This window comes from Telmatherina bonti (assembly GCF_933228915.1).
Source record: "Telmatherina bonti genome assembly, chromosome: 21".
Taxonomy (NCBI): domain Eukaryota; kingdom Metazoa; phylum Chordata; class Actinopteri; order Atheriniformes; family Telmatherinidae; genus Telmatherina; species Telmatherina bonti.
Window position 1 is genome coordinate 13,954,253 of NC_136630.1, and position 17,447 is coordinate 13,971,699.

The following is a 17,447-nucleotide window of genomic DNA, read 5'->3' on the forward strand; positions in this document are numbered from 1 at the left end:
TTCAGTTACCTTTTTAGTTAGTTGTTTGTGTTTTGGACAGCAGTCGCTGAAGTTCGTCTTTTTTCTGCTTTACAATCTTGGTGAGCTTTGCTCCAGTTCTCCTCTTGCTGCAGGTTCTGACCCAACAGCTGCATTTCCTTCACAGGACAGGAGCCATACAGGAGAGGCAGATCAACAGTGTTTTCATCACACAACCATGTAAATTTGATGCAAATGTTGGAAATATCACCTGTCAGGAAATATGCATCAAGTTCTTTTACACTGAATTCTTTGTAGCAAATAAATTGCAAAAGTCCAGCAGGTGTTTGTACAGGCAACTAACTACAAGTAAAACATAAAGTAAACTAGTTTGCATGTGGCCAAATGCAAGAGAAAAATCCAGACCGATGTTAGGGCGTTTGTTTTAGCTGAGTATGTTGTGTTTATTCCTTCTTGTCAGTGAAAACTGAATGTGCCTATTATTCATAACCAGAAACAGCTGATTCCTGTTGTAATCAGTCATATGAGCAACACTATTGTGTCAGAACAGGCTTACAAAAGATGTTGCCATCCCTCCTTATGCCTATGAACTCCTAATTTAAACAGACAGAAACCACCTCGAGCAAGTTTTTGTTTCAGATTTTTCCCACTCATGCTGTTTCAGATGGACAATTTTCCCACTCACATAAACAGAACACCGATGGCGACGTGACGACTGAGGAACTGAGCAGGGACTCCGACCTTTAAAACAACCTGCACCTTTTCTTTCTTTATTAACCACAAAGCATTACATATTAAAAAAGAAAGCAATCCATCCACCCAACCGTCCATCCGTCCGTCCATCCATCCGTCCAGGTCTTTGATTCTGAGGTGCTCAATCTCTTCCCAACTGCTTCACTCTTGGTTGTAAACCGCTCCAATGACAGCTGGAAATCATGATCCAATGAAGCTAACAGGACCACACCATCTGCAGAGACCCAGTCTAGACGCCACCAGACTGGATCCCTCAACAAGGTGGAGGAATTAGCATGTCTTGAAGATGCTAGGAGCTATGCTGTCAAGTATGTTCATGAATGTTCATGCTCCTGGCAAATGCGTCACTAGGGATGGAACCAGACAAAGAGCAGCTTAGTAACCATGATGCAAAACCACTTTGGTTAGAGGTTGTGCATGCCCCGACTCACATCACTGTGGTCCCCCCTTTGGGCCCTGTTGGGTGTAGCCCAAAGGGTTCCACGTCAATACCCTCTGTGGACTCACCACCTCCAGGAGGGATCGGGTGCAGTATGAGCAGGGCAGCAGCTGAAGTTGGGACCCTGGCAGTCTGATCATCGGCTTCTCACTCTAGGTATGTGGAAACCTTCTGAGTCCCTCACAAAAACTGCATAATATACTCACTCATGTATAACTGCTCAACAAACAGAAACATATTCACATTAATCTTATGAAGCCTACATGTCAGGTGGGATTTGTGGTTTTTCACATATTGAGCAGAAGCAACATTTTAAATAATCAGTCAATAACTTTCTCCAGGTCAAAAATGACCTGCGGACATTTATCGACAAATTTTACATGCAACATCAGCACTGACATTTCGTAACACACTGCATACACAGTTTCCATTGAGACGAAGAAGAAGTCATTTAATGTCATAGTTTTAAATAAAACTTAAAGCTGGGGTAGGTAATCTTGCTCAGAGAAGTGGTTCCTCGTCCTGATAGTAGTCTGTACATTTTGTAATCATGAACCATAATAAGTAATGTAGTCAGACCCCTCAGTTTATTGTAATTTTGTAAAACCTCTGACCAATAAAGGGGTTCGGGTCGAATTAAAGTTGTTCATTTCTTATATTTCTCAAGCTTCTTCACGGCTGAGAAAATGCAGGAAGGATTTCTCCAACCTGGCTCGGTTTATTTGCCTCCTCCCTCTAAACAGCTGAGAAAGAGAAAATAGTTGGTAGAAAAAGCTGCGAACTCGAAAAGCACTCGGAGAGCGCAAACCTCCACCGCGGCTTTTAACAAAATCCTGGATCCAAACGGCAATTCTGATCACAACCTAAATTAAATCTGTTCTTTCTTTTCACATTTCCTACAACTCCTGAAAACTTAATTAAAATCCGTCCATAACTTTTTGAGGTAACTTAAACACAAACAGATAAACGTCGGTAAAAACATAACCTCCTGGGTGGAAGTGAGAAAAAAGCCTCTGATCATGTAAGGAGCAAAACCAATCACATCTTGCGAGCTCCTCAGCATTACCCTACCTTCCCCAGCTTTAATTAAGTTGTTTTACTATTTTATTTTAAAAGCTAAAAAGGGTTTAGTTGACCTGCAGCATAATAAGGGAGTTAAAAGACCTAACTGCACAGTATGAGAGTTATGTAATATCATATGCAGCCAACAACAAACCCTGAAGTTTGTTTCACTTTTCATTTAATTTGCATTTAGAAGATGTTTATATAAAAGCAGTAAACAAGCAATACAGAGCTGTACAAAGGGTTTGCTTCCCCATATGCTGAATTACATCTAGAATAGGCAGTTTAACAATATGACCATAATTATCACTGCTTTATAGAGTGATTAATTGTTATATGAGGCTTATTAAATTAGAGTCCCTCATCACTGTGAAAAGCAGAGCCCATGCTGCACTGTTTGTTGTTCTGCCCTCTGCACGAGTAAGACTACACGCTAGGTTAAGCACTAAATTGGGTAACTGTCCAGTGACAGCACCTGCTCACACTCATCATCTTGTGCTGGAGAAAGGCTGGAACTGCTTTAATACAAGAAACATTTTGGCCAGCAGTCGATCCAAGACGAGGGATTTGGACACAAAATGTCAAGCCTGAAAGACAAGAGAAAGGAATATCTCACTGTCAAGGATCTGCAGAAGGTTTTGGACTCTTGCACGCTGCAACTGAATCAAATTGATGAGGTGTGGCCAAACATATACATAGGAAACGTGTAAGTTTGCATTTCATTCCAGATGTGACACTTTTATATAATAAACTCGAAAGATCTGTGTAATAACTGCTTCCTCATGTGGGACCGTTCTGACTTAAAGTCATTGCTCTGTCATGTGTAGATCTCACGCATGTCTTGAACCTCTTTCTGTCTCTTTGTCTTGCTAGGGCAGTAGCCCAAAACAAGGCTTCCTTGCTGAAATTAGGTATAACTCATGTGTTAAATGCTGCTCACTCCAAGCGAGGCAGCATAGGGAACCAAAGCTTTTATGGCAACGACTTTGTGTATTGTGGCATTCCAGCAGATGACTCGACGCACTTTGATCTGGACGTTTACTTCAAGCCTGCAGCTGATTTCATTCACAAAGCCTTGAAGTCACCTGGTGGTAAGACCCCTGCCAAATACCCCCCACCCCCCGCTGACATACATTTACTAGACTTCTTACTCTTCGCAATCTTGCAATCAATTCTTTTTCTCATTCAGTACATCCTTAATAGAATTAACCCAACCACTTAAGTTCTCCCATCACGCTCTCTTTCAATGTCACCTGTCAATGCAATATAACACACCTTGTAGCCGTATAAAAATCTCCTTTCAGCCAGCAGTAATAGTAAGAGTCTTACTTTGCAGAATTTAAGTCTATAATGTAACCATGGCTCCTTTCAAAGAAACTATCAAGTAGAGGACAAGTTGGGATTAAAGAGGCAGTCGGCGCCGTCTGCAAAGGGACCTTAAATGAACAAAGACGATGAATTGTGGGCTCTATTTTTAGCATGCAGCAGGGAAAAAGAAAGGCCACAGTGTGAGACGGGCAGTCATGTATGATATTAATAAGACTGAGGCCTCTCTCTAATCCTTCCTTCACACCTCTCTTTCTCTTCATCTTTTCCCAGGCAAGGTTTTGGTGCACTGCATCATGGGAATGAGCCGCTCGTCGACCTTGGTGCTGGCGTACCTCATGATCTACCATCACCTCCCGCTCAAAAAGGCTTTGCAGAAGCTGATCCAGAAGAGAGCCATCTACCCCAACAGGAATTTTCTGGCTTTGCTGCTGGATATGGAGCTTCAGCTTACAAGAAAAAAGAAGACATGTCAGATCTTGTAGTTTACACTTTCATCGACACGGCTGTGTGGTTTCTGGCAGTGACGATGTGAGGCTGTTTGTCAGTCCAGGAAAGCAGACTGAGACTTTTTCTACACACAGTTTGGTTCAGTAGATGGCTGGATTTCTGTGGGTCTCAGCTAACAGTAACGTATTTCATGTTAGCGTGTAAAAAAGAAAAAGAAGAGAAAAGCTCCTCTAACGTTACAGATCATGTAGAAGGTGTTCAGAACTCTCAGACTCATTCATTGTAATCTTATGTTTGAGTTAATTTCTCCTCTTTTTAAAATGCATTTAATCTTATTTAGTCATTTTCTTTTTATTAAAAACAAAAAGAAAAAGTTAAATTTCACTTTAACATGTCTGGGAGAAAATCCAGCATCAGTTTCTGGATATTCATGATGGGTTTTTAATGCTCCTTCTGGCAAATCCTCCAAAGCTTAAAGGCTGTTGGAGGCTGTAAGGTGAGCCTTTGACATGGGTCTTGAGGACTGTAGAGGTTGACCAGTTTGTTCTGTGCAGCTTTTCTTCTGCACAGACTAGTTTTTCTGTTCCTGCTTCAGAAAAAACACTTTACCAATGTTACCGCCAAGACTGTGCAAAACTATTGATGCTGAATTAGGAAGATGGCGAGTGCCTTGTTTTCTCTGCACATTACCCTTAGAAGTGTGACCATGCAGTTTGAGATTAGCTTGAGGATCTTGTTGAGGTAAAAATCAAATATTTAACCTTTTATGTACTTTTCACTCCACCTGCTCTCTCTGCCGTGAAGTTAAAATCTGATAAATGCTGCGTTTATCATTTTTTTGTAAGTTTTATTATCACACATAGTTTTGGGTTTTTTGTAGTTAAAATGTAAGAAAATGTGAGAACAGTTACGATGGCCTGATGTTTGAGTACAAAATATGTCTGCAATCAGTTCTGATTCGATTTAAGTTTGCAAGCATGCATCAGACATTCAGCACTTGCCTTCTTCGGGTCATTTTGTTACACTAACATTGATTGCAAGTTGAAACCTGGTGGATAATGGGTCAATATTGTTGGTGAGAAGGGACCTCCTTGGAGTCATATTTTACTGGCTGTTGTCTTTAAAGACGATCCAATTTCAGTGCGTTTATTTTTCTACATTTTGTCATTAATGTGAAACAATAGACTGTGTTGTGATTGAGAAGCTTCCAGGACACTTTAAACGCCAGTTTAAAAGAAACAAAAAAAAAAGAAAATCAACAAGAACCATACTTTAAGATAAAATTAAAATTACTAGTCATTGTAAGCAATTTAAGTGTTAATGCAGAGAATATGTTGGGAACCAGTTACATCAGTAGATTTCATCACATCTCAGTGAAATATGGTGTAAATGTCCGCATACAATCTTCCAGCTGTATAAAAATGTTCATGGTTGAGCCAATTTTGATTGAACCATAATTGATTTTTAACAGGAAAATCCCTAGTTGGCATGGTAACCATTGGCATATGCTTATGCTTTAGCGATGATGCTTACAGGTTTATGTAAACATGAGATGCCAGCTGCATGCAAGGGTCTTGGTTTTTGTTGGCAAGCACAGAATGATTATGGCGGTAGATATTTTAATGCTCGTGTATTATGTGATGTCATTTACACTTAAACTACTTGGATTTTAAGAAAAAGGTTTCTAAAGTTATGAACATGATCAAAAGATGTGGGTTCTTGTTGCCTTTCTAACAAATATTTATTTTTTAAAGAAAAAAATGGTCTTAATCAAAATAACTTTTATTCTGGAGAAATTAGAAAATGCAGCAATAACTGAGAGTTTATGATAATTTACTATCATTCTTCTAAGATGTTGTTTCCTGCTTTTTACTGAAGCTGAATGGACCAAATGTATCACGGAACATGTTTTACAAAACATCATATTTTAGTAAACTCTCTAGCTGGATCAAAAGGAGAGAGAATCAATGTATAGCATCTGTCCAGCACATCACTGTTTGTGGTATGAAATTCCTTTGGTGTATCCGTAAGCCGGTGGAGCTGATAGCTGCTACGCATCAAAGGTTTCGGTTCTTTGACTGTCCATGAAATCATCTGTGGAGATATTAAAAATGTCAGCCGCACAAAGGTACAAACATGCACCTTTGATACAGTACTGCTTTCCAGCGATGATTTCTCTCTGTTGTAAATGACATTTCTTCACTTGAAAGCTGTCAGCCTCACTTTACGTATTCATAGTACACAAAATATTATGATACAGTAGCAGCACTGTGTTTGAGATTTCACTGAACAGTAAATATAATCTTTTTATTGATGTAGTCAGAGACTCAGTGTCAGTTTTGTCACTGAATATTTGATCAAAGAGCAACAACAACTCTGTCCAATAAATAAAGAATAACTTCAAAGAAATGTTTCTTGTATTTGGAGATATTTTCTTCTTTCTGTGTCGTTTCAGCAGACTACATCTTCTGCTTTAGCCAATGTTATAGCAATTTTTTTTTCCTGACAAAAAGAAGAAACATTAAATGACTCTTATAATATAAGAAGAAAAAAAAGAAGCCTCCATCTTTGACCCAGATGATGAGGTGTTTTTTTTTATAACTTTCCAAGAGAAGAATCAAAGAAATAAACTGTCAGAAATCAGCTCAAGCACAGCAGCAATTATCTCATTTTCTTGGTATTAAAAAAAGAAGAAAGAAAAAAATAGTCTCGTCACATCTTCCCTCCTGCGCTGGCAGCTCGGATAACCTTTAAGGAATGCAGAAGATGATGCCAGAATTATTTTGGGCGGCGATTCGGATGTTAAAATAGCAAAAAAGGTTGCAGGGTAGATTACCAAGGAGAAGTAGGACTGTTGTGCCGTCGACCTACATGTAGCTCTTGTGTACAGAGACCATGAACAACAGCGATTCCGGCTGAGGCAAGTGTCCACTAACAGCGTGTTCTTACACATTTATTACAGCTATGGTAGGTTGGGAAAAATTTATTAGAGTGTACAGTTTACATAATCTAAAGTGTTTGAAATCTTTTCTCCTTGTACTTCCATTTATAATCTAAACATTTATAAAGCACTATTAGAAGATCTGTATTTGGTGTGACGCTACTGCTTTGCTCAAGGAATTATTATGCCTTCTTCTTTTATTAATTTGCCAACAAATCCAGATGAACCACATCTGAAAGGCTAAAGAGGGAAGTGTAATTCATAAAAACCACCGAGAAGAGCCCTGGAGGAGGTTAAAAAAAAAAAAAAAGCCATTTTTATTTGCCCTCCATGTTAACCGCAGGCACTTTCCCATACATAGCATCTTTAATTACACAAAAGTGGAGCAGGAAGGACAGGTTAGCCTAAGGGGGGGAGGCTATGAAAGCAGCACTGCAGCTCAACATGTGCACCAGGGAAATCAGTTCTCTGCCCCTCACTGTGGGAGGGAGGGAAGGGTTGTACTTATAGATCAATGAGGAGAGAAAAGAGCCTCCAGGTACTTGAGGCACATTTTGTGCAAAGATACACTTTACCGTGCCTTCACAGCTCACGCACTCATGCATTGTCTATGAACCGGGTCACATACTGCACTTGTATACTCACGCTTTGAGTGACGCACACAACAATCAGAGGTGGAGACTTATGAAGCCGTCTAGATGTTTAAGTGCAGAATCAGACGCCATGGCAGCTTAACAAAAGGTCACCGAAACAGATCTGGTCTCAATGACTCATCCCTGTGGACAAAATACCTCCCAACTCTTAGAGCCACATAACGTCTCCACACACAGGATGAATGCAAATAAGAAGCTGAGCTGTCAACAGTTTCTTTACGAGTACATTTCATACACATCTATTGTAAAGTCCTCAGCTTCAAGCACAACAACACACCTGCTTAAACTGATGCAAATGTATACAGTATGTTTAGTATATGTCTCTCTAAAGCCCAGTGTACAAATTGTAAATGCACAGGTTAGATTTGCCTGTAGGAAATAAAAAACTAATTATAGACCTTGAATGCCAATTTTCTGTATCTCTGGAGATAAATAAATTTGGCAACTGCTGCTGAACTGTAGGGGAAATAATGAGAGCGTCATAAGGTCAGCTTATAATTATGTAATCTTGTGGTCCTGTGCCTGTGTGGAGTGCATTTATTGGTATCATTGTGGCCTTTATTTAAAGGCTACAGTTCTGTATATTGGATGTTGTACTTAATGATTCCCACTATAACCCACCGTTGAATTTATCTCTCTGTGTTATCAAAGATGGTGCCCTCATTTTAATTAGGGATATTAAATGTTCTCATTGAGGTGAAGCAGGTGGTTCAGAAACTGTTCACATGCAGTGCAAAAGCAGTTGCATCCCTATTATGATTTTTTTTAAGGTCCAACAATTGAATTAATATAATTAAGTTACTTTCAACATGTTTCGACTAACTATTAAATAAGTCTGGCTTTGAAAAAAAATCACATATAGATGAAAGTTGATGCATCAGATCTAGGATATGAGACCCTGATCAGACTTTTGTCTAAATATGCATCAGTTGTATAAACAAGGTTAGCACCAGCATTTTCTTGCCTCAGTCTTCTGTTGCCATGTCAACAAAGGGAAGATTGTGCATATTCAAGTGTCAAAATCCTAGATAATAACACACAATCAGACGTAGTGAGTCAAATAAGTGCAGCTACATCACCCACAACACATCACTGTCACTAGTTTAAAATAAATAAATAAAGATATATATATATATATATATATACATATATATACAGTTGTGCTCATATTTATTCATACCCTTTCATTAAAGAAGGAAAAAAACTGAAATTGACTAAAGTAATAATAAATAATAAATTTATGAAAATCATTACATTATTTTCTAATTCTGGTTCAATAGAATTTTTTTTTTTTTTTTTTTTTAAAGCAAACAAATACGATAATTTATTACATATTACATCACTCATGAACTAATACTTTGTTGAGCAATCCTTTAATGTTTCCGCTCCAGTCAGGTGTTTTTTCTTCCTCTCAGTCAGACTTCTGCACCTCTTGACAGGTATTTTGTCCCACTGTTCAACAGATAAATACTCCAGGGCCAATTTGTTTTTTTGTTATTTATTTTTTTTCTTCAACTCAATTAAATGAAAAAACAGTGTCTTATATTACTAAATTATATTTTTGCAAATTTTTGTTATTGTTCCTTTTTTAAGTCTCCAGTTATTTGAGTGACTGTTGTAAATTCAGCCTTTTCTTTAATGATATACATATATATATATATATATATATATATATATATATATATATATATATATATATATATATATATATATATATATATATATATATATATATATCATTAAAGAAAAGGCTGAAAGTTTTTCTAGTCATTGTGGTTTTGATGTCAATTTGAATTGTGTTGAGATGTATAGATTTCTTTGTAATTGCTTTGAATCTGCTTGCATTTGTTTTAAGCAATTCTGTACTTCTGTTTTACAGTCTTATGCCTTTTTTCTGGTAGTTTGATAAGTCACTCTGGACAGGAGCCCTACACAAAGGCCTCCGTGACTTCTTAGCCCCCTGGGTTTTTTCCCTGCATGGTGTTATTAATCCTTGCATGCTTTTTTTTAACACTCTGTGGGCTTCAAACTTCACAGCAATGACTGTTGCTCTTCTTAGCAACAGATTGTAAAAGCAGAAGTGGAGCATCCAGTCATGCCCAGAGGCCTCAGCTGCCTGGTGAGCCCTGAAGGGGCAAATGGCAAGTATGAGACCCCCCCAGCTTCAGAGCTGCACAGGCTGATGTGGACAAAGAAAGGGACCAGCAACCATCTGGATGAGGTTCATCCCAGGATCTATATTGGAGACATGTGAGAATTATTGTAAATTTATTCATAATTAAAGACAAACTTGTAAATAACTTACCTGCATTAATTATAAAACATCATCAAAATAGTTGAAATAAACTGATGATTAGCATTCTTCTTTTGAAGGTATGCAGCCAAAGATAAGAGGACTCTCCAGGCTCACCTCATCACCCACGTGCTTAACGCTGCTGATGGGAAGTATAATGTGAACACAGGGCCCAGCTTCTACAGAGACACCAAAATCACTTATCATGGAGTGGAAGCTTTCGACATGCCAACCTTTGACTTGAGCCCCTTCTTTTACCCAGCGGCAAATTTCATCAAGAACGCTTTGAGCTTGCCAACAGGTGAGGAGCTTTAAAAGTCCTCAAGGCATTTCTCATCATTTTTATGCATTAACTTGGGAAAGACAAGGCAGGGTGCAGAAACATTTGTCAGTCAATTCCCATTACAGTGGCCCCAGTTGTATTAGTCATTAAAATGCAAATCAAACACTAAACATAATATCAAGCTAATATCTTTCCCTCATGGTAATTTTCTCATGGGCTCAGACCTTTGTCAGGAAAATTAGTTTTAAATGGATTGCCCTGGTAATTTGTAAGCAACACTTTTATTGGACATGGAAATTACACAATTATGTTTGTGGCTTGTGCCTGCATGGCCTGTTATGCAAAGTGAAGTCAGTATCTGACATGACAGTAATAAGATGAGGCTCCCTTCTTCACATGCTGGCTGATCGGGGCTCCAGTGTGTGGCAGGGCCTACAGTAATCCCCAGCAGAAATACACAGAAGCCAAGACAGTTCAATTACGCGCTCCTCTGCTCCCTAATCCTCGAGCCTGATAAGAAACCAGGGATTACCGTGTGTAGAAACATTTGTTGCAACATTGTCAAAAACTTTTAGTCTTGAGTTGGAAGTACTCCTCTCTGTGATGTGCATGGTTTTTAATCCACAGAGAAGTAACAAATTGGACATTTAGAATAATGCTTGACACAGTAATAAATTGATTGCATGGTTGTAAGTGCAGACATCGAGCCTGTTGGGGTTCACAAGTCTAAAATGACCAGCAGAACAGGGTTACTTTAAAATATAAGTTTATTTTCATCATTGGCAGGTAAGGTGTTCGTCCACTGCGCAATGGGGCTGAGCCGCTCATCCACCTTGGTTCTGGCCTACCTGATGATCCACGAGAACATGACTCTAACAGACGCCATCAAAGCTGTCAGCGCGAACAGGAACATTTCACCTAATGAGGGTTTTCTGGAACAGCTCAGAAAGCTGGATAAAACGCTGCATAAGTGAACTGGAGCTCAATAAACAAACTAAATTAATTTTGATTGCATTTTTGCGTCTTGCCAATAACTGGGTTTACATCTATTGTTACAATGAATTACAAACTGTATTGTAATTGTCTTCACTTTGCAAGATTAACTCAGTTTTTGTGTAACTAATTTCAACTTTAAAAGACATGTGAGCAATTCATATAAATTGGGCTCTATAGAGAGTTTTATTGTAAGAAAGTTTGTTTCATTCTCATAAACCACTGGAGGAAAACAAAACATAAGTAGAGGCACAATCTAAACCACAGGCAAGATGTAAATATCCAGCTATGGAATAAAGAAAGAAACAGACAAATGGAAAACAACAACAACACAACCATACAAATGAGATGATTAGGGAGTTAGAGTCAGGTAAGGCTGAGACAATCAGGGGTCCTGGTAGTCATGTCTATTTTTCCTTTGGAACGATGAGAAAATTAGCTATACTGCAAGGAAAATGCTGTTACGTGGGTTTGCAGAGGTGAAACTACATGCATTGCAAAGATAGACCTGAAGCAGGTTTCTGAGGTGCTAAAACACAACCTTTTGCAGCCATGCTGACATTTCAGGAATCAAAACAACACAGTAGCTTTTCATTTATTTTTCTTCATTTCACAATCGTCTTGCTTGTTCAACCTGTATTTTTAAGCATACTCATCCTTAAGCTGAGAGCTACTCCAAAGAAAATACATTTAATTACATTACGTTCACTGATGTAGTCTCATTAAATTATTTGTGTGTTTAAATTGTGCTTTGAGCTCATGATTTTAGCTCCTCGCCAAGTTTTGACTCACTTGCACCAGTACAACTATAAGCGCTGCAATCTCTGTTTAGTTTAGTTTGTCACAACACAAGCAGCTTAGCTTCTGTTACAGTCAGCTGAGGAATATATAGTCCGTATTGCTGCTGCCCAGTCTCTGGTATGTTCAGCTGTCTCGTTCCAACAGGGTAACATCACTGACATCCAGCTCAGATGGAAAACAGAGCGTGCTGCAGCAGTACAGCTAAGGTTTACTGCAGGGCCTTTCCAAATGCCTGCAAGAAGACAGACAAGCAGGAAAGCAGCAATACATTTCCCCATCGCGGACCATATTTGGGAAGATTATCTAACTGTTAGCTGGAAATGAAGTTGGAAATAAATTGTGATAATTATACAGCAACACTGAGGTGAGAAGAGCGGATATGAGCTCAGAGGAGGAGTCAAAGTATCAGACACCACCCACCTGCGATCTGCTCAGCCTTCTGCTGGAGAACAGGCGCCCCACTGGAGCTGTCAATGAGGTTTGGCCCAACCTCTTCGTCGGAGATGCGTAAGTGACATTCTCACTTTGGGCCCCTGCTGTAATGTGGTGGTCTGATTATGAAGCTGTTGCTGCAAACAAGTCGTGCATTTGGCCAACTAAAGGGATGAATATACAATCTGTACATTTGAGTCACCAGTGATGCAACTGTTAACATATGTTTCCAGAGATGGTAGAGATCCTTACATCATCTGTTATTTCACTTGTAGGGCTACAGCTCAGGACAAACCTCTGTTGGCACATCTGGAAATAACACATGTGGTGAATGCTGCACACGGCCCCCAACGCATTGATACCGGGCCATGTTTCTACAAAGGCACCAATATATTGTATCATGGAATTGAAGCAGCGGATTGCAAAGATTTTGACTTGAGCCCATTTTTCATGGAGACGGCTGATTTCATTCATGAAGCTCTGAGTCAGAAAGGTACAGGTCAATTTGAAAACAGCAGCAACTCATCAGGAGGAAGTTTAGATAGAAAATAACATTATAATTCACCATTATAATTCGCTTTTGATGGATAGCCCATTTTTCATGGAGACGGCTGATTTCATTCATGAAGCTCTGAGTCAGAAAGGTACAGGTCAATTTGAAAACAGCAGCAACTCATCAGGAGGAAGTTTAGATAGAAAATAACATTATAATTCACCAGTGTGGTGCATCACCAAACAACAACAACAAAAAAAAAATGCATATGCCAGATAAATCTGAAAAATTATGACCAACAAATTATGACATTTATTGACATTTATTGTTTTGTTTGCATATATTACATGCAGGAAGGGGTGAATAAACATGAAATAACTCTAAACTGTCAATTAGATTTGCTGCAGTTGCCTGGTGTTTGAGAGTCTCCAGATGAATTCACATTTTGCTTTGTGCACATATGTCAAAGTCAAGGCCCGCGGGCCGAATCCGGCCCACGAATGAATTATCTATGGCCCCCGGAATGATGTTTGATTAGTATTAGAACTGGCCCGCAGGCTGTAGCCACCCGCTGGGGTTTTGCACGCACCAATACTACATTTCCCACAATGCAACGGTAATCCGCGAACTCACTGCAGCGCAGCAAGCGGACTTCGGCTTCATCATTCATTAGCAGTCAGAGCAGATGTCAACTTTCAGCTACCTCCTCCCCAAAAAATGGCTAAACCGAAGGTGGATGCTGAGAACAAGGGGTTTCAAGCTAGGTGGGAGGCAGAGTACATGTTCACTGAGGTAAATGGCAAACCTGTGTGTCTTCTCTGTGGAGAAAGTTTGGCTGTAATGAAAGAATACAATCTAAGAAGGCACCATGAAACGTCTAAGAAACACACAGAATGTATTGTTTTGTCTGTGTGCCATATAATTTTGCATTTTATTTTATTGTATTTTATTTATTTATTTATATTTATTTTTCAGTTAATGGACTCAGGGGGAATTGCAGATAAGAGCCATGAGAAAGAATACAACTGATTTGATTTATTCTATATTTTCTCATTTTACTATTTGAAGCAGTAATTGGTAGGATAATATAGCAGCATAATATTGCATTTTCAGTTTATAATGCATGCAGTTTCATTTATGCATTTATCTTGATATAAGGAACTTATTTTGTTTCTGAAGGAAAATAGCTTTTTTGCTGTTTGCCTGTTGAAAATGTTTTCTCTTTAACTGACTGACAGAGCCATAAGAAAATATTTATTCATTTAATGTACAGGACATGGGATTTTTCTTTGAAGGCAGTTTGTTCCTGTCTGTGTGCCTGCTGAAAAATGTTTTCCTGATTATTCATTTAATCATTAAATAATATACTGTGTTAGGTCTTGGTTCAATAGACTACGTGCAATAATTTCAATATGTTTTAATAAACATTGAACCAATCCGGCCCTCGGCTTAAAGCCAATTTGTTTTTTTGGCCCTCTGTGTATTTGACTTTGACATCCCTGGCTTTGTGTGTTCATAAGGAGGCAATTTCAGTTCTTTCATTCATTACCCCAATACTGGAAAAGTTGGGGTGCACAGTAAAACACTGAAAAAGACTTAACTGATTTGCATATCTCCTAAAACAAGTTTGATTTACAACCGTACCCAGAAAACATACAAAAAGTTGAGAGTAGGATGTTTTATGATTGGATTAAAACTATTAGAATAATACTGAAGGTAAAGACATGTTTAGAAATGCCTATATTGTGTAGAATCTCCTCCTCTTTTTAGAAACGGTGCACAAGCATCTGGGAACAGAGGGGATCAGCGATTGTACCTTTGGGAGTGCTGTCTCTTTCTCGTCTGATAAAGAATAGCTGCCAAATATTCCTAAGTCTTCCATTTTCTACTTTGCATTTCATGATTTGCCAAGTGTTTTCAGATAGTGAAAGATCTGGCCTGCAGTCCAGCACTAAAACTCACCTACTATGAACTGTGCTGTTAATGCACCATTGGCTTTAGTATTGTTTCGCTGAAATTCCTAAAACCTTCCTGCTCGTGGAATCAGTCGCTCAGCCACTCTTGTGCTGGCTTTCCTCATGATCAAAGAAAGACTTACCCTTGTGGAGGCGGTGGAAGTTGTTCGCAGGAGGAGACACATCCTCCCAAATGTTGGTTTTTTGAACCAGCTGTCAACTTGACTCTGTCTTGTCTCCACAGAAGAGGAAGACATAATATCTAGAGGTGAAGAGGATGCATGAATGTTAAACTATTTTTCATTTTATATCTAGCTTTCATTGTGTGGTTACTCATTTTGCAGACCACAATTCTTTAGTGTCAAATTTTTCTCTTCCCAACCTCATAAGATATCATTATGTTCCAGTAAATGCTGAGAATGAATTCACAAAAGCAAAAGTTTTAAAAGCTACGCTTAAATAAAGCAGAAGCCTTTTTAGAATTTGCTGTTATATGTAGTTTCAGCTCTGCAACACGGGATTTAAGGCTTTAGACTTTAGAAGAGAGAGAAGAAAGCAGAGCATCCTCACCTTTGTCTTGATATGATGCCAGAAAGCTTCAGGAATCTGTTTTTGTTTTTTTGGGCTTTTTTTTTTTTTTTTTTATCCTGGTGAAATAATTCTAAACCAAACATGAGGCAGACCTTGTTGCCTCTTCTGAATACTCACATTAAAGGAAGTATAAAGACAAAGATAACCCATAAAGTACAATATGTTTCAATCAAACGGAAAACCAAGTTTACCATAGAGAAAAACAAACAAAGATGAATGAAACCCTGAGAGGTTGTTAGAGCATCATGAACTGATTTTTGGTGATTGTATCAATCCACACATTTCATAAAGCCGTTTCAAAGCTGCATTTGCCACCTGCAGTTAGTCCTCAAATCCAATGAATTCAGGATCTTTTAAGTTTAGGATATGATCATTTTTTTTAGTGGCAAAAACAGCAACCTTTTGATAAAAGCACTGCATCCCCATCCTGACCCAAAAGTCCTCCTGATTTGAATTTTTTTTTATTGTGTGTTTTGGGCTTCTTTTCATCCTAACCTGCTGCTCTGCATTCCCACATAACATTATCACACAGATACTCATCTATGGCAATATCTGTGCCTTTCTCAGTCATTTCTTGTTCCTCTTGGTCTTTGTCAGTAGAACCAGTGTAAAGAACGGGTTCAAATACCTCCAGATTGCACAAGATAAGCCCTCTAGCTCTATGGAAGTGTTGGATGCAATCATTCCACAGAATTGTGAAATAAATGCATTTTGAAAGCAATTTGGCACTTAGATGATTGTAAAACTCATTATATTATGATTTTTTTTTTTTCGTGTTTTTCTTCAATTAAGTGGGAAGATCTGTGAGATATAAAATACTTTCTTCCAGGGATTCCTGATACAAATGGCAACAAAGAGAAAATTTCACATCAAAGTTTGACAGAAAAATGTGTTTGAAAGATATGAATACCTATTAGGATGAAAACAAATAGAGAACTAGATAAATATAGACAGGGCTGGACCAACAGATTAAATAAAATCCCACTTTCTTACATTTCCTGTGAAAACACTACAGTTTGATTTGATGAAGGCACCACAGAAAAAATTATTGTATCATCAACATACAAGTGCACTTCTATCTCAGGGGTGTCTAAAGTCGGTCCTCTTGGGCTCCTGTCCTGCAGGTTTTCAATGTATCCCTGCTCCAACACACCTGGCTTCCATTAAATGGATCCATACAGACACTGACATTCTGCACAATGACTGATTAGTTCATATCGATTCTACTGTGATCTCAGTGTTTATATGGTTTATAGTAAGGGACTTATGTGTGTTTTATTTAGGTATTTCATTGATGTTTTGTGTTTTACTTGTTGTGCAGCACTTTGGTCACGCATGTGTTGTTTTTGAAGTACTACATCAATAAACTTGGATAAGTTATAGTGATACGGTACAGTTACAGTTACCACAACATGACAAGCTTTGTCTCAAGATAATAAAAATGAGCTGGAAAATGATTCATTAGCATAGAATTTATTAGTAATTGTTGCAAATGGTCAGACCTGCAAGTTAAGGCATGCATGTGTTCTTCTGTTCAGTTCCTGGCTTTCCTAAACAAAGAAAGACTCTTTTGTTTCATCTTAGTGTTTAGAAATATTTCAACCATAATTTTCTCAAAATAACAGGACAATTAATTCCATCTTGAGAAAACTGTCATCGTTATCTTTGAGGTATTAATGATAAAAATGTCCACTCTGCCTATAGAGAGGCCAAATAAACAGAAAATATTTTATTCTAAGTTTAAGCCTGATTTAAATGCAGACATTAGAGCTGGCAATTCATTTTATCTTTCTGTTTCTTCTCTTTGAAAACCTTTTGTTGATCAGAAGCTTCAACAATTTTATTATAAAATTTTAACCATCCAAAATCGGTTTATTTGCTTTTACCTTTGAAGATATAATAAATTCTGTGCTTACGAGTCAACAGTTTCCATTAAGTATGTTATATATGTTATTCTGACAGCTTTATAAAAGAATTTATTTCAGCTAAACATTGAAAAAAAA

The 17,447-nt window shown here is 38.2% G+C and overlaps 2 protein-coding genes and 1 pseudogene across 8 annotated transcripts; all 3 read left to right on the forward strand.

Annotated features, from left to right (window-relative positions):
• The first annotated feature begins 1,416 nt into the window (after nt 1-1,416).
• LOC306771747 (dual specificity protein phosphatase 13A-like) lies at nt 1,417-6,412 on the forward strand. Of its 3 annotated transcripts, none has more exons than XM_079261042.1 (4): nt 1,417-2,939; nt 3,107-3,144; nt 3,241-3,324; nt 3,833-6,412. In XM_079261042.1, the coding sequence occupies exons 1-4, from the start codon at nt 2,812-2,814 to the stop codon at nt 4,042-4,044; spliced, it is 462 nt and encodes a 153-aa protein (XP_079117168.1). In that variant the 5' UTR covers nt 1,417-2,811; the 3' UTR covers nt 4,045-6,412. The 3 variants fall into 3 exon arrangements, with proteins under 3 accessions (XP_079117168.1, XP_079117169.1, XP_079117167.1); XM_079261043.1 differs by having other exon boundaries at nt 3,244-3,324; XM_079261041.1 differs by having other exon boundaries at nt 1,419-2,939; nt 3,107-3,324.
• Nucleotides 6,413-6,810: 398 nt separating this feature from the next.
• On the forward strand, nt 6,811-11,303 carry LOC306771746 (dual specificity phosphatase 29-like). Of its 4 annotated transcripts, none has more exons than XM_079261038.1 (4): nt 6,811-6,929; nt 9,663-9,853; nt 9,977-10,197; nt 10,966-11,303. In XM_079261038.1, exons 2-4 carry the CDS (start codon nt 9,699-9,701, stop codon nt 11,151-11,153), a joined length of 564 nt encoding a protein of 187 aa, XP_079117164.1. In that variant the 5' UTR covers nt 6,811-6,929; nt 9,663-9,698; the 3' UTR covers nt 11,154-11,303. The 4 variants fall into 4 exon arrangements, with proteins under 4 accessions (XP_079117164.1, XP_079117165.1, XP_079117163.1 ...); XM_079261039.1 differs by having other exon boundaries at nt 6,841-6,929; nt 9,669-9,853; XM_079261037.1 differs by having other exon boundaries at nt 6,848-6,976.
• Nucleotides 11,304-12,331: 1,028 nt separating this feature from the next.
• On the forward strand, nt 12,332-15,112 carry LOC306771888 (dual specificity phosphatase 29-like; annotated as a pseudogene). Its single transcript, XR_013771848.1, has 3 exons — nt 12,332-12,480; nt 12,681-12,904; nt 14,921-15,112. The product of XR_013771848.1 is annotated as a dual specificity phosphatase 29-like (transcript).
• The last annotated feature ends 2,335 nt before the right edge of the window (nt 15,113-17,447 follow it).

Coding starts and splice junctions, on each gene's coding strand:
- LOC306771746 (XM_079261037.1), top strand. Junction 9,854..9,976: donor AGGATCTATATTGGAGACAT/GTGAGAATTATT, acceptor CTTCTTTTGAAG/GTATGCAGCCAAAGATAAGA. Junction 10,198..10,965: donor CGCTTTGAGCTTGCCAACAG/GTGAGGAGCTTT, acceptor CATCATTGGCAG/GTAAGGTGTTCGTCCACTGC.
- LOC306771747 (XM_079261041.1), top strand. CDS start 2,812: ATGTCAAGCCTGAAAGACAAGAGAAAGGAATATCTCACTGTCAAGGAT. Junction 2,940..3,106: donor AACATATACATAGGAAACGT/GTAAGTTTGCAT, acceptor TTGTCTTGCTAG/GGCAGTAGCCCAAAACAAGG. Junction 3,325..3,832: donor AGCCTTGAAGTCACCTGGTG/GTAAGACCCCTG, acceptor ATCTTTTCCCAG/GCAAGGTTTTGGTGCACTGC.